This window comes from Pollicipes pollicipes, unplaced genomic scaffold, assembly GCF_011947565.3.
Source record: "Pollicipes pollicipes isolate AB1234 unplaced genomic scaffold, Ppol_2.1 Scaffold_4002;HRSCAF=4701_pilon_pilon_pilon, whole genome shotgun sequence".
NCBI classification, from domain to species: Eukaryota; Metazoa; Arthropoda; class Thecostraca; order Pollicipedomorpha; family Pollicipedidae; genus Pollicipes; species Pollicipes pollicipes.
In genome coordinates, this window is record NW_023596420.1 from 34,564,413 (window position 1) to 34,589,435 (window position 25,023).

At 51.7% G+C, this 25,023-nt stretch overlaps 1 protein-coding gene across 3 annotated transcripts; it reads left to right on the forward strand.

The window, feature by feature from the left end:
* Positions 1–5,649: 5,649 nt before the first annotated feature.
* Positions 5,650–22,823, forward strand: LOC119093861 (acyl-CoA:lysophosphatidylglycerol acyltransferase 1). 3 transcript variants are annotated; one of them, XM_037216873.1, is made up of 8 exons: positions 5,650–5,703; positions 11,095–11,160; positions 16,975–17,180; positions 19,543–19,757; positions 20,251–20,387; positions 20,985–21,118; positions 21,691–21,866; positions 22,377–22,823. In XM_037216873.1, exons 2-8 carry the CDS (start codon positions 11,141–11,143, stop codon positions 22,659–22,661), a joined length of 1,173 nt encoding a protein of 390 aa, XP_037072768.1. In that variant the 5' UTR covers positions 5,650–5,703; positions 11,095–11,140; the 3' UTR covers positions 22,662–22,823. The 3 variants fall into 3 exon arrangements, with proteins under 3 accessions (XP_037072768.1, XP_037072766.1, XP_037072767.1); XM_037216871.1 differs by lacking the exon at positions 5,650–5,703 and adding an exon at positions 8,465–8,528; XM_037216872.1 differs by lacking the exon at positions 5,650–5,703 and adding an exon at positions 10,171–10,296.
* Positions 22,824–25,023: the final 2,200 nt, after the last annotated feature.

The window sequence follows — 25,023 nt, forward strand, 5'->3', positions numbered from 1 at the left end:
TCAGTCGTTCCCCATTTATGTGGAAAATATCTCACGAAATGTTTACAGTTTTAACTGTCACTCGTACGCACGGGACAGAAGATAATCGCCGTGCTTGTCTCATATTTACACTGATATGCTGTGCATAGCTTTTATTGGGGCCAGTGTTGGATACTGCCATCTAGACAGCATAAATCATGCAATTATATGATTGTTCTGTTGCTGTCGCCTGTCGGTTTGTAGGACGTTGTTGAATACTCGCGAGGGATCTTCTAGAGCATGATATAACGTACAATACAAATATGCTTGCGTGCATGGTCATGAGAGCTAAGATGTGTGAAGAAATGGTGCTGACACGATTAACATTGTGTAGTACACCATCAACGTATGCGAACGAATATCAACATCTTCCATCTATCTTAGGGCGTCTTGTGACAGCTCCCAGGCTCGGCCGCAGCGTCCTTTGTCACGTTGCCGAACGAACGCTCATTCGCAGGTTTCCGGTACGCTCTCACCACCTTAAGATCATATATATGCCACGCATCACTCAGCTGTATCTTGTGTTCACCTGTAGTGTATCTATAACGCGACGGTTCCTTAAGAGCTCAATGTGAGTCTAAGCAATGTGGCCCGGGCATATTTTTGGCTATGAGGAACTATGTAGTGCTTCTGCAACATATGTGTAAGAGCGTATCGACGCCTACGAAATTTTATTTTTTGATTTTTTTTGAAAATTTTGAAATTTTTGATATTTTATTAACTTTTTTGAAAGACGGCAGGAAACGTCCTGCAGCGCCACATCAGTTAGAGTGATGACATTATGATATCTCCCGTTCGGAGCGAATTGGGAACAAAGTCGTTGCATAAATACTCCACGGCAGTGTTGGTTACTACTTTCCTACCTTTCATTAACTCGAGCCTCGGTTTCTGGCCACGTCATATAAATGACAAATGCACTCTCCGTTAAAAAAAAACGTGAGAAAATTCTAGCACATATACATCAGCACACAACATATGCGGTGAGTTTAAAGTCTAAGGCCCGCCGAGCGACACTGGACCCCCCTCTAGCCTAGTATTATCTCTATGGATAATACTAGGCTAGGGATAATGATATGTAATGAAGGATAACATACTAGACTAGGATAATGCCCGCCGAGCAACACTAGACCCCCCTCTAGCCTAGTATTATCTCTATAGAGGTACTGAGTGTAATGCATGGTTGCAGCATGATGAGGAAATCCATTTCAGCCTGGTGGAACATCGGAGATAACAGCAAAGGGCCTCCTACTTACGGTGAGAAACGGCGAATTTTAACGGGTGGCCGTGTTGCAGTGCATGTGGGTGACTATCTAGCAATGCTAACCAGCTCAATCAAGCAGTGACATTATCTCATGACGATACCATCAATCCTATCAGTTTGGACCAGGGCTGTAACGTAATATGCCCGGTACAAGGCTCAACGGTATTTTGCAGCGATGGTAATATTAGCCTGCCGTTTGCATTCCAACGGTTACGCACTGGTTTACACGACTCGCAAGCGCGTCTTCATGTAGAGGGAATGTGAAGCCGACTGCGCCAAATTATTTTGGGATTGATGAAGATACTTAGATGGATTGTGACAATGTCCAATGCCGAATATCAACTGATGAACGTTTTCCATCCCTTTTCTACTACGGAGGCTCATGGCCTGCCAAAATAATCGGAAATTGATGAAACCCTGAGCCCCGGGGAAAACAGCGGTGACAACTCTCTTCAAACTACATCGGACAGGTGTGACTGAGCAAAGGTCAGCATTACTTATGACAGGTCGAATAAGGTCACAGGGGTCAAGATAGCACCTCAAATACCACTTCTGCTAACTCAACAAAGGAACATCTTATAAAAAAAACTAAAACAGCGTTGAATGGTCCAAGTGAAATTCATCGGATGGACAAAAGTGTACAGCGACTGGTGCGATCTGTAGTATATCATGTTTGGTCAAAGGTCACCACCTCAGTAGCACAGGCCATTAGTGCGTGTACCAATGCAGGTAGAAGTTCCATGGCTCGGGCTTGACTTCGGCAGGCTCTTCCTTGACCAGCTCCCACCCAGGAGATGGCAGCGACTGAGGAGCAGTGGCGGTCGGCTCACGAGCATGGTCTGCGACTCAGTGGTCCGACTCAATAGGTGACTTGGAACGGTGGCATTTCCCGAGGGCACCGCCTCGCTTCATGCCGGTGGACGGCCTCTGGTTCGCTGATCTCGATGAATCGAGGTTAATCTTGCGTGTACAAGGGTGTGCAAGTGCGAGTACCACTTGCACAAGTGTGCAAGTGCCACCTGGGGTGCATGACAGACAGCATTTGGTCAAAACTGCCCTGCACATGGTGCCGAAAAAGTGAAGCCTCTACCGAGTGCATGTGTGCTTGTCCAACTAACAGTTTAATTGTGTATATGTAACCAGAAGGAGAAAACAAGAAAAAGAAAGGGTCATGCATTTTGCTTTCATATCATTAAGAGAAAGTTGCCTTTTTATGGGGCCGTCCGGCCATGTCAAGACCTAAATGAGAAACACTTATTGGATAATGAGAGTCAGAAGGGCTTCCTTAAACTGAAGATATGATCCACCAGTGATCAAGTTGCATTTCCTCCAAACGCTCAAATCTGAGGAAACACCGTTTGACCTAGCTTGACTTTGGATGGCCTGAATTCACAAAAGCGATCAGAACGATAGAAATACATTTCGGAGTTGTTAAGTTAAGAGAGATGCCAAATAAACGTCTTAAGAGCTCATTTTCTGTGGGGAATAAGTCCATTTGCCTCTTTCAAGCAAAACGTCATCGCCATGGCCTCGAAAAAGTGGTCATAGAACATGAACTGTCGTGATAATATCCTAAAATCTGTACATGTGTAGACATGACGCAAACTCCACTGTCCCAAATATCCCCTTCTGCTCAAAACCCCGCGTAGGGCGACGGACAAATATCCCGTCTGTCACCCGGAGTGCCACGGTGTACGTTCCACATGTACAGTACATCGCTGCGCCGGTAGCCAGAGGTGTGGCAACATTGCTGCTCTTCCCCGTGGTGTCCGCTCTTCCTGCCAGGGTGAGGTGCAGACGACGCCATATAGCCTCACAAGCTGAGTGCGTCGCAAAGCCCCAATTACGCACGCACGGCATTGTTGCTCCCGGCTCTCCTCAAGAGATAGTCCTTCGGCGCCATCTATGTGGGCTTGGCCGCAGCGCCACCTACCTTATCTGATAATCCATGAGTGTTTCAAATATTCAAATCTGAAATTTATGAGGCCAGGCGTTCCCAAGTGGCACAAGCTGCAGGAGGGTGAGGGGGTGGGGCACAGGGATCATGCGGCCTCCTCTTTCTTAGGCTCCGAGGGGTCTTAATGCTGACGATTAAAGAGCCCGATTTGAGGACCCGAAGAGCCAGAAGGACTGACCAGAGGTGGTATCAAGGAGCACCGGCCCTCACGGCTCAAGTGCCCAACAGGGTTCCTGTGTTGACAAAGACCTAATAAATTATGAAAAAAACGAAATGCAATGACATACAGCAAGACACTTTGACAATAAACCAAGACAAGACAAATAGCCACCCGTCCCACTGTGTGATCAAAACCAAACTACATCTGTCGACAACAAGACGAAAAAAAACTCTACTAGAAGTTATCTCTCGACATGTGAAAGGCAAAAACGTCCACAGAAAACATTGTCATTTATTATCAGAACAGAAAATCTCCAACTCTCTTATGAGAAACAGCCCTGGCAAAACCGACAAGATAAAATGCACCAATGTAGAGCATCGATGCTAATGCAATCTGGATGGCTACAAACTGCGTTCGATAAACTACGTCGTAACCGTACACACACGTAACCACAACGACACTGTCACGACGCCTGACAATGCAGTTGCGTGACGGGGCGCCTCTGGAGCACATGCTACACGAACAGGACAATAAATTGACACAACAACTCAAGAACAACACTCACATTCTTCAGACATGCAATGACAGAAGATGCTTTCAAATTTGGGAAATCATATTTATCAACGAATTCTCTCCAGCACTAAACAATCAAACAAATTCTGGCGCAATTCTTGAGTTGTTAGGTGGTGGGCGGTAGCTACTGTGCTTGTGATTGTGGCGTTTTGTCTTTACAATGCTTTCATGACGATTGCATTTTGCACGCCCGACTAACGATACCATTTTTTGTCTTTTCTGTATCAAAGATGTTCTTGAGATGACGGTGCACAAGCTTCGCCTTTAACCACTCAAAACTTGTTACTTTTAACATTTACATTTACACGACGATACGAGGTCTCGAAACGCTAGAATGTACAGGCATCTGCAAAATGTAAGTGATTTTATACGAACAATCTTTTATCTTGACCGCACCGCTAGTTCGAGAGCCCGTAACTTTAAAGGACGGATCAAGAAGCTTGCTAATGCGGAATTAGCGGTCATATATATATATATATATATATATATATATATATATATATATATCCTAGCCGCCATGATCTTGACAATAGCTCATCGCACCCACCTCGGTTCTGAAATTGATCAAAGTAGTTCATAAAAATGACACGGAGGATCCGAATGCGTTATAGGTGCGCTATTTTGTACATGTTTCATCCATTCAAGTAACGACAAATTATCTGGAAGGCACCTGTGTATTCCATCAGCATCCTAGGTCGACTTATCATTGTCAACCGGATGCATCCAGCACAAGGGCGCTCACATTAGGCCCCCGAGGGTTCCAGATGGCGCACCCAGATGGCAGCCGCATGGGACTGTGTTTCAACACCCACCAGTTTGTCCACATGTTTTCCCATCTGGGATCGCGATGCCGGTCTGGAACAGCCCTTATGGATGCCCACGGCATGACTGGAGATCACTCCCCTTAAGTGCAGGGGGGGGGGGGGGGAGCGATCCAGAACTCAGCGGTCCGGGCCATTGGGGCCAAAGGCAGCATAGAAGGGTCCAACCATTCTCAGTTTAGAGCTCCTCAGTTTTGAGCTACTTTATTTCGAGAGAGGCCCTTTGCCTGCGATCATAGAAACCAAATCTTTTTTTTGTGTGAGAAACTAGCATGCAGACCACATACCAATAATAATTAAGCCTTTTCCTCATTTTGACAAGCCGACTGTGCGCAAAAATGGACTACAGCCGAACTATCTGCTGACGTTGAAACAGTCAGCTGATGTTTTGGGACCCCGTGAATTAAACACTTATGAGACAAGTTACGCCGCCCGAACAGAAGGCCCTGTTATATTTTCCAGCAGTTTATCCCGACTGAATGATCGCCGATCCCGTCTTTCTCTGTTATCCTTTTCGCGCAGAAATACAACATGCCTGTGTTCGCTCGTGTCGACGCGTTCATTTACGCATTTGTTTGCTTTCTTTAACGTGAGCGTCTATCGACGCTTACACGATGACCTAATGTACTTCGAGTCTTCGAGTACTTTTAGGCGGTTGGTCTCTTTCGGTGTGTTTCTCATTCAGTGCGATCATTTTCTTGTTTTCGTTGTGCGGGCTAAAGAGCCCTCCAAAGGGGCCCTTGGACCACCGGACCCACCTAGTTCGGACCTCCCAAATCCCCATATTTTAGGTGTTCTGGGCCCGGGAGAGGGGAGCTATTACCTTTCCTGACCCCTACAGGATTTCCAGCCATACAAATGAGGCCAAGCAGAAATTCTTGGCGGTCCCGGCCCCAGTGTCGCCAAAATGGTGGTAAGTAGGTACTTTAGGGGAGGTAATGATGCCCGAATGTGTTACAGACGAGGCCATGTGTTTGGGCGGGCAAATGGTCTCATAGGTATTCAACTCACGTGCCCCTCAATGCACGTGCCCGTAGGTATGACTGTGTAAAATAACCCAAAAATAACTTGAGGCCCCTCGAAATAAAGTGGGTCAAGCTCGGCGATTTTATGGCGCAGGATCTGACACTGGTGTCTCATGTCACTGTCAATCAAGGACCTTCTACGGATTCCTTCCATTCGCCAGAAAGGCTCTGTACGCCACAGCCGGGGCCACATATTCGCAACCTGCCGGAGTTCAGCTGCTCAGGGGACTCTTTACGTTGACCTCGGTTAACCTACCCACACGCTCGCGATATGCCCATGAGCTATCTACGCTGGTCTAGGACGCTTCCAGTTCTCTGTGACTTGCTTAGAGCCCTACTCACTTGTCGGGGCCCACGTATTCACCTGCTCGGGCACACTGGATTATTTGGAGCCCCGTACATTGGGTACTTCAACATAGGGCTCTACGCTGTTTTCGTGGCCATCTGATAGCCTGCTCGGATGCACTCGATCTTTCGGGGGCCCTTCACACTGGGTTTGGGGGGGGGGGGCAACGCGTTTGTCGGAGGCCTCTTCGATAACTTGCTGGGGCACATTTGATCGTTCGGGGGCTCTCTTCCTTAGTCTTGGGGACTACCTATTTCAATGAAGGGACCTACGTACTTGACGGGGTCCCCCTGTTCGCCTCCTCGGCCACTATGCATTGTTCGGGGGCCCGACATATTGGATCTTGGTGTTTGAATTTAGGGCTCTACGATCCTATCGAGGCCATCTGGTCGCTGCGGCTTGAGTGTTGTTTTCTTTTTAAATTGAATACATGGTGCTATGTTCACTACAGGCCCCATCTTACGCTGCTCGGGCCGGTGGCGGATAAAGAGGGGGGGGGGAGGGGGGAGAGGCACCGGACCATGCCCCCATGAACCATTCCGAGGGGACCCATTGGCTCCAAAGGGACTCATTACCGGCCGAACGGACGCAGTTTTCTAATTAAAAAACACAAGCAACAAAATTGGACGCATTTAGGCCTACAGGCGACAAACAGCGGTTGCAAACGAAAGTGAAGAGTTCATACGCAAATAAAGCAGATTCTTCGTTGATTGAAAATATGATGATTGATGAAAACTTTTGTGCCTCATTACGCTATCCAGAGGCCCTACGCTCCTGCCCGGGCCCTATATGTCCACTTGCCGGGTCAATCCGATCGCCAAGGGGCCTTCCGCGTTGCCCTCATTCTCTTTGCATTTTCTTGTAGGTGATCCTAACCCTGTTATTGGGACATTATCGGCTTCCATTTCTGGACACTCTAAATCGATCACGATAATTTTCCACGTATTCTTCCCATTCGCCCGAAAAGCTCCATGTTTTTCCCGGGCCCAAATGCCAGGGTGTACTCAACTGCTCGGGGCCCTTCATATCATTCTCGGGTTCTTTCCACTTGCTCGGAGGACTTTGTGCTGTTGCTAAGGCTCATATCAGGTAAGGCACCGAGACTCGATGCTCAGAAGCCATCCACTTTCGGCTAGAGACACTCGATACTCAGGAGTCGTCTACCTCTGCAACGGCTGTTGCCTTTGATCTCATTTGCGGAGGGCTCTTCACCCCTATCGGGTTTCTTTCTGCTAACCTGCCCGGGCACTTTTAATCGCACAGGGGTATTAATATACTTTTGGGTAATTCCTCTTTGCTCAGAGTCCTGTGCTATGGCCGGGGCCTGAGATGGGAAGCGCCTTCTCTCTGTTGACATATAATCAGTCTGTTGGAGTGCTGCCAATCAGTTTAGGAGTCCACCACGTTAGTCTTCCGCTCTTTTCACCTGCTCTGAGGGCCACATACTTGTCGACGGGAGCCTTTTTGTTGGCCTCCCGCGGCACCCGTGATCGGTCAGGCTCCATCCCTTCTGGTCTTGATGCCTTGACCTTGAGCAGCAGTCGGATATGCGCCGATAAATTTTTACACGTAATTGTAGAACGTGATTTTACGTGCCGCCGACGTCGCAGACATCATTTCCCTTGTCTGTTGAGTGTGTGACACTCATAAAACTTGTATATCACGTGCTTGACATATTTCGAACGCCGAGTTAGTTTGCCCTCCTTTCATAACAAATAAAAAATCTGCATTAGTAATCAGCCATCAGCTGATGACATTGCTAGTTCAAAAAGTCGTAAATAAGCAAGGAATCAAGCCCGTGCTTGGTTTTAATGCTATTTAACAGCCAACTTGAGTTTATTTTGCCCGTTTTCCCACTGCACCTGGCCTCAAAATCACAATTTAACGTCACCTGGAGAAAATGACTGAGTTCCACGCCTGTGGCATGCGTAGAAAAACCTAGATGTTTGAGGCTGCGCACAGTAAGGATGGGTTCCTGTAATTACTATATATATGCATAGACAACGCACACACACACACACACACACACACACACACACACACACACACACACACACATATATATATATATATATATATATATATATATATATATATATATATATATATATGTATCCTGGACCCGTCCCTGAGCACATCTTTCTCATAAAAGCATTACATGGCTTCGACGATTCTTGATGTCATTTGATATGATCAGCTGAATGCAGTAATAAGCAGTGGAAATGTTTATGGATTGGTCATGCGCGCCGCATTCGTCTGTGTTGGTTGCCGTTCAGGCACGTTCCGGCCTCGGTAGTGTCGGTTGCGGTGTCCGGGCGGATCAGGCAGGCGGCAGGGCCGGGTTCGGTACAGGATAAGATTCTTGAGGTAAATTTCATCAAACACCTTGTTTATTATAATGCAGCATGCTGCTTCAAAATGCAAAGGATTTCATTAGTGATTATGATGAACCTTCACTTGGCAGCTAACTTTGTGATCTGTTAATGTTTCGAATACTGCCTTATAGAGCAATGCTCATAATTTGTCGATGCTTTGACTGGATTGAACTAAACAGCCTTTTGGCATGATTTGTTATGCATATTCCATGTAAATAGGCAGTTTTAGAATCCGAAGAGTTCAAAAGAGAGTATTGATAGGTGTTAATTCGCCATGGCTTATACAGTACACGATCGTCGTACCACACAGATCCATTGGATGGTTGGAGAGGAAGGATTTGTGTTTCAAGATAGTCCAAAATATTGTTGCAACCTGTTTTTTGAAGCTCAAATGTTTTATCTCCTCATACAGATATTCTTTTCTTTAATCTATCAATATTCTTAGAACTGAATGGAGAGTCTGCATGGCCAGTGATATATTTGTATAGTGATATACAAATGAATGAATAGGATCTGAATCCATAGGTTGTACCTTCTAACTCTGCTTTAGACATTTCTCCCTCATATGGATAAACTTTCAGAATAAAAGGGAAATAATTATATTGATTTTATGTGTCAGCTTGATGTAACATTGATGGCAGCCATCATGGTCAAAAGTCAATCAGCTTCTAAATCTTGCTGCACATGCTGCATATTTTGGGCTTCTTCTGTGTGTTTGTTTTGTGGAGTATTGCGAGCATTTTTGTGGACCAGCCCATACATAGCATGCACACCAGACCAGGTGCACAACAAACATTGTGAAAATGCATAAAACAATGCTGGATGGTCTATAAATTGTCAACCAAATGCATTGGAACTGAATACAGCTTTTCATGAAATAAAATGTGCAAAGGGGCTGTGTTCTCACCAGAAGAGGTGGGGAGCACTGCAGCAGCACCAGGAGAGGTGGGGAAGTGGCCATCCATTTTTTTTGCAATTATTTTATGCGAGCACCTCTGCTCAGCAATGGCTCTATTTTCATGGCAACCCAGTGGGCCGTGATGCCTAGACCCTCCTGCTCCTATGGCCTTCTTTACCTGTGGTCCACATACTGACTGTCTTAGCCATCACATAGCTAGTTGTACAGTGGTTTTTATTTGAGTTTGCTAACTTAATGCCATACTGTACTTGACCATAACACTTTTTGCATTCAAGGCAGACTCCAGGCTGCCATAGTTTGTGCGTGAATTGTTACCCAGGCAGTGGACAATTCACCAAGATAAAAATTGGCATCAGCCCAACCAGACAGCCTTCACAATAACCATTCGCCACCATTATGGCGACCGACCAGCAACTGGTTCGGTAACATCATCTGGACTTTGCGCCGCCAGTGCAGGCGTCCGGTGGGCCGCGCGTGCGTTGTCAGCGCTCAGGGCTGGTGGAATAAGCGCAGTGGCGGGACCTTGGCCGCCAGAGAGCGGGCGGACTTTGCTCGGTGGACGGGTGACTGTCGGCCCCGCGGCCTGTGCACGGACCACGCCACGCCGCGCCCGGTCCGGGGCGGGGCGAGCCGCTCGCCCCGGACCGACGCTCCGGCGGGGCCCGCGGTGTGCGGGGCGCGGTCGGCTGGCGCGTGCTGAGTGGGTGCTCAGGACGGGCGGGGCGCGGACGTCGGCCGGCACGAGCTCCGACCGGATCACTGTGCGACACTCCCCAGTTTGGAAAATATTCATTTCCGTGTGCATTCTGCTCGATTTGCCAAAAACGACGCGTCATTTCAGGTGTGCAGTATGTATTGTTACCTCGGCGGTTTTTCGTTTATGTTCAGCCACGTGCACATGTGGTCTTGTTTACTGATCGAAGCATTGAACCAATGTCCCATGTAGCCGAGTCCGGCCTGTTCCCCCAGTGAACTGGTGTCTTGTTTGACGATGCCCCACGTTTTATCTCTTGAACGTTTACCCTGTTGTTGCCCTCCACACTGCGTATCAGTGGCCAGTGTTGTTCACTGCACTCTGTACCGGGGTGCTGTACTGCCCTCCGCACTACGTACCGCTGCCTCGTGTTGCTTTGCTCCCCTCCCCCCATCACCAAAATTACGCGCAACCCTCTCCAGTATATCGATGTCTCGTGTTGCCATCACCTCATATGTTGACCCCTCCGCATTGTGCTGTACTAACGCTGGCATTTTCACGTGAACCAGTGCCCCTTCTGCCGCCTCCCGGGCACTGGTGCCCCTAACCGCCTTTCCTCATGAAGCGCTGTCCCTTAATGCCTCTTCCCGTGTATGTATGTCATGGGGGTAGTCCATTGGTGCCTATCCCCATGCAATGATGCCCTGTACAACCCTCTCCCCGTGCGCCGACGTCCCTTTCCTTCCCCTTCCCGTGAATTGTTGTAGCTCCCTGCCCCTTCGCGTGTATCGATGCCCCATTAGTGGTGTGCTCTCCCTGGAGCGGCATCCCTTCCCGTGCCCTGCCGGTGTGCCGGTGTGCCGGTTTGGCCGTGGCCGCGCCGGCGGCCGCCGCCAGCGGCCCTGCATCGATCAGCGCCTGAGCCGACGTATCGTGTCGCTTCAGTGGTGCCGGTGGACCGCTGGGCGACGGAGTCACCGCTGCCGACCACATGCCGTCGCTGGCGGAGCGGTGAGTGGAGCGGCGCCGGCCGGCCCGCAGGTGGACCGCACCGCCCGCGGGCGTCGCTGCCCCGTCAGCTGTCTCGTAGAGGTGGCTGCCGGGGCTGTTGCCGCAGCTGCTGCTCTCGGTGTTTTGTCAGAGGCTGACTGCGATCTCATGCAGTTTGTTGATTGGCTTATGACGGCCGGTCCCAAACCTTGCCGGGATTTGCGCTGGCCTTCTGTAGCGCAGGGAATGCCACACGCTTGTCTTTGACAGAACGCGTGAATGGCTGGCCACCGAGTACGGCGTCTCGTTGCCATTGTAGCCTACTGTCAATCCATCTACCATGCGACCGCCCGCGGTTTGGAAAAGTTCTTTGACGGGCTCAGCTATTGAATGAAATAAAAAGATTAAATAGAAAATATAGCATAACAATGAGTAGGTCAATAAAATATGCTAAAATGGGTAAGGAACGTATACTCAGTGGTCTCGAAAATACGACGCTAATCCTTGCCAAGAACCCACGCAATATGGGGGAGGCAGGAGGGCAACGGCTAACAAAGTTTTAACGTTGCCCCTGGCCTGTATCCGCGCCGAGAAGTTTGACTGGAGCTTTTAAGCTGTACTGAGCCAAATCCGCGTGGCACGAATGCTTTCACTCCGCTGAGTCATTGCTTTATCCACATATGTTTGCTTGGGAATGTTCAGCGCTTGGAGGTGCTGGTTTGCCGACACTGGTTGGTGAGAACAAGATTTTGAGGGATTTAACTGACCCCTGAAGTTCTTGCCACTGAGTGTCTCCAAGGTGAACCGGTGACTGGTAATCGGTTTCGCCACATCTCTCGTTATGCATAAAACCCGCATATCAGTGAACAAAATCGCCCGCGTACGAAACTGATTATTCATTTACGGGCAAAAGTTCCGAAACGCTGGGGCTTGGCATGCTTTGAAAATACGAAGCTTGAAAAGGACGCAATGCAGTATAAACGCGCGTAGTCCTACGCAACGTTTTATAAAAATGCGGTGCAGTGTTCCCATAAGACAGGTAGCTTCTTTTATTTAAGCTGCCCGGAGTTGGAAAGCTCATAAGATCAGAAAACTGGTATGCAGCTAACTGAGCTGAACTCAACACGCTATCCTTTGCGCTGTATCGTTTCCATAGCAACAGGAAGATGCGGTGATTAATCTCCTCCGAACACCCAGCGAAATGTCCGCTGGCAGTCGATCGTTGATGTGCACTTCGTTCCTTGGCATGCCTTGATACAGATGATTCACCTGTGTTTCCCAGCGGCGGGGAGTGGGGTATTGCCCCAACACGGGCCCTGTCATGGTGGGCCCACGTTCAGCGCGCAGACTTACAAAGCTCGCGGACCCGACCGCAGCCAGAGCCACTTGCGCCCCCCCCCCCTCCCCCCTCCTGCCCGTACTTGCGCCCCCCCCCCTCTCCCCCCTCCCGCCCGTACTTGCGATCGGCGACCTGGACCCCATGCGGCGGCGTGGCGGCGTGGCGGCGCCTCTGCCGTCTGCAGCGCGCCGAGCAGCTTCCGTCCGGCTGGCCGGCCCAGCGGTGTCCACCGGCGAGCTCGCGCGCGTCACACTAACACGTGCTAACGTGGGACCGGCTGCTGCGGCCGGTCTGGCTGGCGCAGTGTGCGACTCATTCAGTTAGGACGCGGCGGGCCGTGGGGTCCAGAAAGTTCGTCAGAATTGCAACAAACGGATGTTCAGAAAGCAAGTGCTCCTGCTTCAAACTTATCCGCCCAGGTTTGTTTCACCTGAAAGTTTTCCGTGTATTCAGCTTTCCGTTCGCACACCCGGTGTGAGGAAGCTGACGCCGGCGGGGAGGGACGCACGTGGACGCTCCGAGTGTTCCGTGAGAGCCGAACTCTCAGCGGCGTCCGGGTTGGGCGGCGGTGTGGGCCTACCGGCAGGTTTCCGGCGGCCCCGTTGGCTCCGGGGGCCTTCTGAGATTGATCCGAGACCCGCGAAACCAGGCCCGTCCGGCGGCGGCCGTGCGATCGATGCCGGTGACGTCAGCCGGGGCGACCCGATGCGGCTGCCATCAGCACCCGGAATGTGACTGGCGGGAGGCAGCGATGTGGCCGGGTGCCGCGCGGTGTGGCAGCGCTGGCGGGAGGGGTGCAGCCGCCGACACCGGTCGGTCGGAGTTCGAGACGCGGGCCGGACCCGCGGACCGGCTCTGGACTCCAGCTTACGGCGGCCCTGCGGCGGGCGCCGCTGGCCGCAGCCCCACACGGCCTGCTGAACGGCGACACTGGCGCCGCACCGGCGGCCGATGGGCCGCGCGCGCGCCGGTTTTTTACGCTGGGACTGGAGCGGCCAGGTCCGGCGGCTGCGCGCCTCGGCTGTCCCTATGCAGGGTCACGCGTTCGCCTGCGTGTGGCTGCTGTCCTGGGCGTTTGACGGCCGCCATGCGACGTGTGCTTATCAGCAACGCTCGCTCGGCCATGGTTATTTATTCAGCGCCGATCGCCGGGTGGCGTGTGGCCCGCCATTGTGTGACCGCTCGCCGGCCGCGAAAGACGCCCGCGTCGGTGCGCAGACGACCGTCTCGTCGGAACGGGCCGGTTGAGCGTGATCAGGTTCCGACGGCGACGGTCTGGTGACGGCTGGCGCGCCGCGTCCGTCGTCGGACGGCCGGCCGTCCGGGGGTCGGCGCTCGACGGCGCCCGGCGGCGCCCAGCGGATCCGCCCTCGGCTCGATCGAGCCCCCGCCGCCAGCGTTGGCACGGCCCTGCTGTGGGGGCGGCACGAGCGTATGGCCCGGCCGTCGGCACTGTAGCGCTCCTCCAGCCAGATGTTCCGGGGCGCGTGGCACGTGTGCGGTGGGATGCCGCGCTACACATTCAGACACAAACCTCCTTTCTGGCCATGTTTGCATCTGGTTGCGGTCACATGGACACTATCTGATAGCACATCAGGCATTTGCAGGTGGTTACGTTCTGTGCTGCATATACATTATAAAAGGGTGCCATAGGAGTTGCAAGAGGACCCCTGGCTATCTGATTTCTAGTTTCACGGTTCAATAAAATATTTCCGTCTGTGCTCAAGCTTCCCGAACGATGATTGCCGGCTTTCCCCGTGGACCAGTTGGACATCCGTGTCAGTCAGACAGGTGCTGGCCAGATGCCGCAATGGCCTCCGCCGTCTGCTGACTTGCTCATTTCGATTTTATCGGTATCGCCGTAAGCGACCGATTGCCTGGCGCTTGGCACCATTGATCGGATCGTTGAGCGCGAGGCCTCACGACATGACGACGCCCTCATGGCCGCCCGCGATGAGGCGGGCTGTCCTGGCCTTCTTGACCCGGTGACGTGCAATCTGTCATTTCCGGGACCTGGGCACTCTTGCGTGAGCGGTTTGCACTGCTCACTGATTGCCCTGAGCCGGCTATGTCCGGTTTGAGCCGGTCGATGACGCTGGCGGGACATGAATCTGGCCGGTGATGTGCGCACATGCGTATAGCGTGGACCCAAGGGACGCGACTTTGCAGCACTTTGGCCTGTGTATGTACTGACCAGACAATTGGACATCGGGTGCTCCGGTACGGCTAATAGCAGGTTTGAGTCCGGTTATGCCGGGCGTGGCCACCTGACGTGAACATGTTGTTTGCCCTTGCATATGTGACCATTAGAGCCGTTACCAGCCCGTGCGTGTGCCGTTGGCGCCGGCGGCTCACCGTTGAATACAACCAGGCGCATGTGGCGGTGGCGGACACCCCAGCTCCCGACTCCAGCCCGACTAACCGCCCACTGTATTCCGGACACAACACGTACGTGCCCGTCACTAACGCCCCTGCCGCCGGCCCGTCTCGCCCGGCTCCGGTCTGCCGCGCTCCGAGCTGCCGGTTCGCCCGGCGGCGCCGGACGCGTGGTGCAGGAGGTGGGGCGACGCCGCCGGTGGGGGTTGGGTCGCGCTCAGCAGCAGCGCTGAGGCGGCAGCAGCAGTGCCCTCTCCGGACTCCGGACCGCGCGGCGGGGACGCCGTCTCGCCCCCGGCCGTTGCGGCTGTTTGCGAGCACGGCGCCGCCGAGACTGGCGCGTGCTGGCCGCCGTTAAGCCGATTGGTTCTGGAGCTGCTGTCAGCATTCACGGACATTGTGGGGCTTGCGTTCTGCTGTCGCGTCCGTCAGCGGTGGCTCTGTTCAGCACGTCGGAGCGGTGACATCAGCGAAAAGAAGAATTACCGCCGTTGGGCGGCCAACTCGTGCATTTGGTAGATCGCGCGTGGTATGGAAATAGAAGAAATCAGTCCGAAATGCATCGCGCTGCTTCTCGTTTGCATTATTTCTCAGTGATGGTCGTGTTTGTTCTGCTCGATCTAGGACAACCTGTGTTATAGCGTGTTAACTGGGGAGTTAAGTGCCTCCCGAGTCGTGGAACTTCGGCGACAAAGTTAATCAGGCCCTGAGACGCATGAATAACGTAGAGAGACTGGATAGCTTGTTTGCCGAATGCTAAAGATGAGTCGGATTATGGGTGTATATGACCATCGAGGCATTTACTTCTCCAAGTGTCATATGTCGCCAGCTGGTAATGACCTCCAGCTCGCCCGGTCCCCTCGTCCCCCGGTTGTCGGGCTCGCCTCCCCAGCGAAACTTCCTTAAAATACGACTTGGGCTAGGAAGGCATCAGAATGAGTGCTGCAGCCTTCTCCGCATGTATCCGGTGTCAGAGCCGCCGACGGGAGAGGAGGCGCAGGTGGCATGTCGCCCGCGGGATCGCACTTCGCCCGTCTCTCTGTCGGCATAGATGGTCGTTTTGGCTGAACGGTCCCATGCGTGATCTCGTCCTCCCCGAGGACACCAGCTTGTTCGCCACCGTTTAATCCGTTGTACGCTCCGGTGCCCCACGCTGGTGACGCTCTTGCGGACGATTCCATAGTAAATCGACATGGATCATGAGTTCCTTACTAGTTAAAGTGATATGCCCACAAAAATGTTATTTGTGTCAGATGTGTAGAGCTTTGGGACACGTCCCCCTGATTCACATGGTATCCTTTTCGTCACGAGTTGACTCGTGCCATAGTAATTATCAAAACTTGGGCGAGAGCATGGGGCCCAACGAAGGGCGAGAACATCCTGGATGAACGAGTGTACGTTTACTTAGCGTTTTTGACCTAGCGTTTAGTGCTTAGGACTGGAAGCGAATCACACAAATCATGATCAATCGTGTAGTTAACTTCTTGGGTAAAACATTGCATCTTGGTATCGTTTTTTTGTGCGTTCCAGAACAAATGACGATTTTTGGGTTGGCTCGATCCTTCAACTAAAACACAAGCTCATTGCGGAAAAGGATCATCCTGCCCTGTCACGCGCTGTGGGCAGTGGGGCTTCTCAGATTGCTGTTGACGGACTGTTTTAAACACGTTTGTGCCCTGTGAAAATAGCATTTGCTTTTGTTAAGTCCGAGCCAAACCTGCAGTCACTAGCACGTATTTCGTAGTACGGCCTCATAATGCATTTAACACTGCACACAATTGCCTCGATTATGCTTTACGATACTGGCTAAACAATTGCTCATCTGTTTACCGGCTTTGCCAGCGCTGTGGTCTGCGGAATGTCAGTTACCGTCGTGCTGTCTCATTGCATCAGATTACACAACATACACTGTACATGCACAAGGGCATCAGCACACACATACACTACACGGTGACGCACCGTGAACCATTTTTTTGTTTATGCACTTCACGTTTGGTGTTGGTTAGAGATAACTGGCTTAGGACCATGTTTAAGATTATGCTTTTATTTTTGTCTTATTAGTGGGCCTGATGTCTTTCGCTGTATGTCTTACCTAACTGTAATGGGTTGCTGTGTTTCAGATGGCTGCATTACGCGAAATGCGCGCTGCGTCTGTTCCTGTTCCTGCTCAACAACCTGTACTGCATCCCGACGTACACGGTGTGGATGTGGCTGCTGTATCCGCTGACGTGGGTCGCTCCTGACATCTACTGGCGGATAGAGGGAACTCTGTTCAGATGGCTCCTCCACATGGTGGCCATGCTCAGCTACACGGCTGATTACGATGGTAAGCCTCCGACAATCGATTATGTGCACAAATGCAGTGTACTGTTTGGTGCTAGCAGAACAGGCTCTGGTAATTTGTGATGTAGATTGTGCGTAATGTTGGTAAATGAAAAAAGTGACGATGCAGGCATTCATGCGTAGTTGGAAGAGACAAATCAATGACTAAATAAACGCCACCATGCGGTGTAACCTTCAGCCCTCAGGTTGTGCTGTGTCACAGGTGTTAGATAGCCTTGCTCACAAATTAGGACGTGTCTTGCAGGTCAGTGCTGGCCTTGTTCGAGCTAAAGTGGGCATTGTTTTTGCGACCTTGGCAACAATTACACCACAGTGCATTTCCTCCCCGACGACAGTTGTGTAAGACGGTATATATATATATATATATATATATATATATATATATATATGTGTGTGTGTGTGTGTATTAAAAGTGCGGCAGAACAAGTACATGTATATACATGCCTATATCTATCTATCTATACACATATACATATATATATATATATATATATATATATATATATATATATATATATATATATATATATATAGCTATCTCGCTTCGAAGTGACTCATATCAACATACGTTGATCAGCATATGAATTTCATATTATTCGCTACGCGTTTCACAGAACAACGGCTGCATCATCAGGCAGGACACACACGTTCAGCGTAAACTATTGACATGCGCGGACAAATTGGAAACTACCACACATGCACATGCAATGGCACAGGACCAATCCCCATTTCTACGGACATGTATCATTTTGTCATATTTTCTAATGGCTATGATGAAGTCATGCTCTTTAGTACTGGATGTTTCGTTAAAATGTATAATGACTTAAAATTCTCACCTCGACCGAGGAGTATCTTCTCCCCGGTTGTCCCATGTAAATGAATGTTCTCGTATGGGGAGGGAGTTAGGCTTTGCATGAGATTTTCCCGTCCGAATACATTTAGCTGAATGCTGCTGAATGCGACTGTGCAAAGTCCGAATGATGGAACCTATGTAGGATGTTCCACACGAGGCACGACAAAACTCGTAGTCAACAGTGGATTGACAGTATTTAGGTAATCTATCGTTCTGTTTGAAGGAAGACCTGCTCAGAAGGCATTCACCCGCGCGGTCCTAGACTCTAAAAATGGATAGAATTGCGTTTGGAGGCTCATCAACTCACGCTTGAGGCCTTCAGAATCTGGCCAAAGTACAGCAGAGCAAATTACGTTTTGAGCTCAAACAAATCAAACCTGAAATGTGAGCCGATCAGCCTCCTATCGAAATTCCATTTGTTTTTAGAGCGTAGGATTGCTCTGTTGAATTCCTTCCCAGTAGGCTCTCGTTCAAAGAAAGATCGATTACCTGAACACTGCTAATCGAATGCTGTATGCGAGATTACTCGTGCCTCTTGCAGACATCCTACGTAGGCTCCACCCTTGGGAAATTGCAGTCGTATTCAGCGGCATTCAGGCAAGTCTAACCGGGCGGGGAAATTCACTGCAAACCTAACCCCTCCACCATGCGAGAACACTCATTTACGCGTGACAACCAGTTTTAGCCTCCAATCTAATATCTTGGGCAGGACATCATCCCCACTGGATTGGAGAATCGGAGAGTCCTGATACATTTTTAAGAAACGTCCAGCGCTAAGTAATATGGCCTCATCATATTCATTAGAAATTGCGATAATATATATATATATATATATATATATATATATATACATATCTGTAGGATTTGGCGTAGGTCATGCGTCCTTGCATGCGCATGTGCGGTATTTTGAATTTGTGCACGTCTTGAATCATAAAGGTTTACATTAAGTGTGTGTATTCTTTTGCCCGATGATGCATCCGTTGTTTTGTTAAACGCGTCGCGAGCAACATACAATGTAGTAATATCGCTATATATATATATATATATATATATATATATATATATATATATATATATATATATATATATATGGCCGTTGTTAAAGACCAGTGCATATTCGGCTTTACCTAGTTTTTTCTGGGTATCTCGATCGATCTTATGTTTTGTTGAACGTCGTCTGACAGGTTAAAGATAAAGGTAGTCCGGCACCGAGATTGTTTGTCTTGTGTTCAGTCTTTATCGTCCATATATATATATATATACGCCTCAGCTTATGAGGCCTCAAATGTGCGAGCTACTATGGGGTGAATACGAGTGCAGACCTCTACTGAAGTCATAAAGGCGAATGGTCGAATACGGGCAGTGTGGCTCGACATCGATCGTCGATGTGTGGTTACTACGAGCTGACGGCGGGGTGAGACCCTGGGTGCCCTGGCCGGGCGGAGGCGGCTGGCCGCCACGTGACCGCGTGTGCGTATGGGCCCGTTCCCAGTGATAGAGATGGGCGACCGCGTGGACGAGCTGGAGCAGGACAACTGCCTCTTCATCATCAATCACCAGTCGACGGCCGACGTGCCCATCATGATGAACATGCTGACTGCGCACGGCCGGGCAGCCGACAACAGCATGTGGATCATGGACGTCCTCTTCAAGTGGACCAACTTCGGCATCGTGTCCCAGCTGCACAGGGATTTCTTCATCCAATGTGTGAGTTAGCTGTGCGGAGATACATTGGTGGTAACGACGTCACAGAAGCTTTTCAGCCACGGCTGGGAGGGGGGGGGGGATGGGGAAGAAGCCCACTGTCTGATGGTTCTTACGAGCTTAGTGCGCGAAAAATTGATGGGAGCGTGTTGTGACGGCATGTAGGAGGCGAGGACATCGTCGGCTACCCGGAATAATTCTATTTTCGTCTCTGTGAAATAAGTTGTGAATGGTATACCATCGTGCTATTCTTGCGTACAAACTTGTATGGATTGGCCACCAGTTTTTTGCTTTTGTTTTTGTGGGGGTCGACATTTCTGATGCTCACAGTTGTTTGAATGTCATGAGAGATGCCAGTCTACGAGACGTGTAAAGGTTTTTATTGGTTCTGCTTCCGTCATCAATTTATGATGTTCTTCCGCAGGGTAAAGACAAGAGGGTGTAAATATTTTTATTGGCTCTGTTCCTGTCATCAATTTATGACGTTCTTCCGCAGGGTAAAGACAAGAGGGATAAGTCAGTAGAGCTGCTTAAAACGGCTCTTATTGAAGACTACGTGGGACTAGACAGAAAATGGGTGCTGCTTTTTCCAGAAGGTGGCTTTCTAAAAAATAGGAAAGAAGTTAGTCAAAGGTAAGTGCTCACCCAAGTTTTTCAGCGTCGAAATTTGTTTCAGTAGGGCAATGTACACCAACCGCACTGCTGTGCTGTATTTTGGCGCCCCTGTGTCGGTAGATAAGTTGGTTGTTTACTAACCAGAAGTGTTTATTTGTCTGCTCGACTGGGCGGTAGCCCACTTACGGGGAGTTTGGGTCTGCATCCGTGGGGGGATGTGGCGAGAGGCAACACTAACGTATATTCAAAACATTGACCTGATTCCTTGTTTTCTGACGTAATCATATTACGTATGATTCCTTTTCTTCTTACGCGAGGCTGTATTGCTGTGTCACACGCGCGGATGCCCCAGCGTCTAGCTCATTTTGCATCAAGCACGGCCGGCAATTCTCTGTACAATTCTTCGGCGATCACTGGAACGGTCTTCAGCTCGAGGCGTCATGAAATTATGCCATAAGCCATGTCAAAGTTGGAGATGAGGCCGTCACCTCGGCCAGCGTCGTGACCGAAGCCGTGGGACGCTGGAACTCCAGCCGTCGACACGCCGTCGATGTTGGGTCGTTTGTCAGCCGTGCGTGGGCCGCGACCTCTGACGAGCGGCGCGTGGCCGGGCAGGTTCGCCCAGAAGAACGGCCTGCCGCACCTGGAGCGCGTCAGCCTGCCGCGGATAGGCGCCGCCCGCGCCGTGCTCGACCTGCGCGCCGAGCACCGGCCGGGCTCCCCCAAACGGGCCAACGGCGTCGGGCACGGTCAGTGGGGCTGCGGGCGGGCCGTGTGGGACGGCCGCGGAGGGCTTGGGACGAGCCGCGGACGGGGCGTGAAGGGAGAACTGATGGATGAAGGAGGTGGCCCATGGCTACTCTGTTATGTGCAAATAGATATATGCGTGTAATTGTCCACATGATTGAAGATTTTTCTGTTTTTACACTGCGGCTCGTTACTGCGTCTTTCCGACAATCATTAGTGGAAGGTCACGACCTCACCGCAAGTGGCGGATGCCGTCGGATTTTGCACAGCTTACGTTGTTGATACAAATTTTCCTAGAGGTATTCGCATGTACGCGGCAAGTGAAAAGTGCTCCATGGTAGCATGCCATGTTTTTCCGTCACGGTAAAGGTCCACGACACTGTCCGTCCGGACGATAAGTCCTCTCGATACTCGTTTGAGGTTAGGCCCAAACACCATTTGGAGGCTAGGTTCAAGCACAGAACAGCGCGCCGAGTGTCCTTAAAAGAGACTAGGCTTGTCTATGATTGTCTTGCGAGCACTTCGTTGAGCGGCGCGCCTGTGCCGGTGGTGACCGAAGCGCGGCCATCGTCAGGTGACGCTCTGCCGAAGCCAGATGGCGGCCAGCCGCGCCGCCGGATCCGGTGGGTGGTTGACCTGACGGTGGCGTACCCGGACCAGCAGCGGCCGCTCGACCTCGTCTCCGTCATGGCCGGCTCTCGGCCGCCCTGCAACGTGTACTTCTACTACCGCGTCTTCAGCAGTGATCAGGTCAGCTGACGCCCCCCCCCTTCACCTCCTCCCTCCACCCGTCTGCCGGTGCCGGCGCCGTCAGGTCTGGACTGCTGCCATTCAAGGCCACGGGGTCTAGATGTCCGCGCCGGGATCTTGGGAACAGATGCAGAACGGGACGGATGACAGCACAGCTGCGAGGACGAGGAATACTCTACCGTTGAGACGTTGCCTACACGAAACCACGCGCTCGCTGCGGTCACTTTTACGGTACGTGCTAGCGGGCTCACCTTTTCCGGCTTGTCTTGCTCCGTTCTGGCTGTTATGGTTTGGGCCAGTATGTGGACGCGAGTGCATGCATCCAAACAAGTGTGACTGGTCTCAACACGGATTTCGGCGATCCGTGGTCGATGTGACCATGATCCGTAGTCGATGTGGCCGCGAGCTTCAATGCCATGCTGAGTATGGCTCCCTCTCACCACCACCGTCTCCCGAGGTGCGTGAGATGGAAGGACCCCGCCCCGCCTTCATGCTCCTCCCTGCCGCCAGGTGCCCGAGGACGACGCGGCGCTGACGGCCTGGCTGTACCAGCTGTTCTTCGACAAGGAGGAGCAGCTGACCGAGTACTACCGCACGGGCCGGATGCCGACGCTGCCCCCGTCCAAGCACGGCGGGCGCGAGGGCCTGCCGCCTCCGCGCCGGCTGCGTCACGACCCACTCGCCTGGCTGCTGCGCCACCTCTTCTTCATCGGGTCGACGGCGCTCCATCTGCGCCTGGCCGCCGCGGTGAGCCGCGGCCTTTGCGCCCTGGTCGGCTCGCTGGCCGTCTGGTGACCTCGGCGGCCATCTGGTGACCTGTGCGGCCTTCTGGTGGCCTCATCGGCCGTTTTGTGACATCACCGGCTGGATGGTGACGTCACCGATGTTCTAGTGACGCCAACAGCCGTCTGGCGACCCTGCTGTTCGTCTGATGACCTCGGGGCGGGCGGGCGGGCGGCGTTGTGTTGGGTCGGACGCGCCGCCCGGCTGCATGCCGCTGAGGCCGGCGACAGTGAACGGGCCGCCGGCTGGAGCTGGGCCCGGCCGCTGGACAGCGCCGGCCTCCCGCCGGGCCGCTGCCGACGGGGTGGCGGCCGCTGCGCTCATCGGCGCTCGAGCATGGCGCCCGGCCGGCGACCCGTGTGCAATGTTCGGAACAGCTGAACAGCGTCATGACGTCGGCGACTAGGTTCCTGTTCTGGTTTCCCATGATGCTGGATGAATCGGTTCGAACGTTCTAGACGGACATTGTGTGCATAAGAGCCCTGGGTTCGATGACGTTTACATCGGTCTTATCCGTTGTGTTTGTTGGCTGTTTTGTTATGGTTGGCAGCGCTTTACGGCTTAAGTTGGCCTCTTGCTGTCGTTTTGTGCTATATTAAGTGTATTTAATTTGTTGTTTGAGCGACGGGTGGCATTAAGCAATTATTTGACGAGCCGAGTTCTGGTCTCATGTATATCGGAGTGGGAATAGTAAGCATCGTGTGCCGATGTAATCGGTGATCGCCGACAAAGCCAAGTGATAGGTGTAGTATTCCACATGAAGGTGACAAGCTTGTAGGGATGATGTACAGAATACTGCCTTGCGTGATGAAATGACCCAGTGTAGGTATTGTTTTTACGTGGCCACTCGTCGAATGTTTTGAACTATGGAAAGATCGCCACACCATTGACCGCTTGTCGAAGGTTTCCAAGTATCGAGAGATTGCCGTTCTGTTAGTGAAATTCTGAGTTGTACCGACTCCCGTGATTTGAAACGCGTGCGATCCGGGAAGAAGTGCGTCGACGAGGGCATATGGGCGGCAGCTGACAAGCCCGACGAGCGCCATCGCTGTAGAGCGGCCGCTACTGCCATAGTGCCGGCACGTTCTGAAGTCCCGCGTGGTGAGAGGCGGTCGCACCGGCGTTCTGAAGCGTCGCGCGTGTCTGGTGGGGAGAGTGCCGTCGTGTCCGCGGTCCGGCGAGCGATCACCTCTGCCGCCGCGGTCCCGGCCTGCGAGCTGGGCGGCGCGGCGACCGACCGTAGAGGCGGAGCTCGCAGCAGCTGGCAGCCGCAGTCCGCCGGTGCCGGCGGCGGCCGTCCCACCGACTGGCGCGCGGCGCGCAGCCGGACGCCATGGCACCGCGGCCGCAACCGTCTAGTCTCGTTCACTGTGAAGGCCCAGTAGCGTGCTCGTGGTCTTGTTGAGCCGCGCGCGCGCGCACCGGATTGTGCGTATACGCAGCAGTTTTGTAATCGGCCTCGCCGGTAATGCATGATGACCGATAGTTTTTCTGTCTTGTACGTGCGTTCAGAGCGAACGCTAAAAGCGGGAGGCGTGTGGAGCGGAAGCGTGGGATCGAACTGGTCTGAGCTCGGACCGCACCATACGGGGCTGAAGCTCCGCCCGACGCTCCGTCGTCCACGCTCTCGCGATCTGGCAGAGAGTGCGCACGTACGTGTTGCGATACTCAGTGATTTACGTGAGGTGCAAGAACTGGAAGTTAGTATATATATATATATATATATATATATATATATATATATATATATATATATATATATATATATATGTATATTATAGGCGAATGTGGCGCGTGGCGGCACCACTGCCTGCGCCGTTTATTGTCTGCTGATTGATATCAGAGGTGCTCTATTCATAGGGACAGGTCGGCCTTTCCGCCAATGACTCATTTCAGTCACGATTGACCTTGTTGCATCCGGTACCAACGGGATCTGCTCGACTCTTGCCATGGGTTATCGATATAGGAGGGGGAGGGGGAGTGGTGGCGAATGGCGGTAACATCAGGGAGGCAGCTGGCTCAATATATATATATATATATATATATATATATATATATATATATATATATATACAGAACGCGGGGAAATGGGAGAACATACACAACGGGAAAACGCGTCACTGGCACACGGTTTGCGGTGACTGTCACCTGTATCACTCAGCAGTCTGCTTGTAATGGGCAGGACTGTGGATGTAAAAGGTCACGGTATTTATGTCACGGCCTCGTATGGCCGCCGGACACATCAAGCGCCCGACTGATGTCCTGACATGGGTTTTAGTGGTTGAGTAGCCGGTCGTGCCACAGTGCTGGTAGGATATTTATAGCTGAAATTGCCTCGATTTTCGAGATAAAAGTGCGCTCCATAATTGACTTT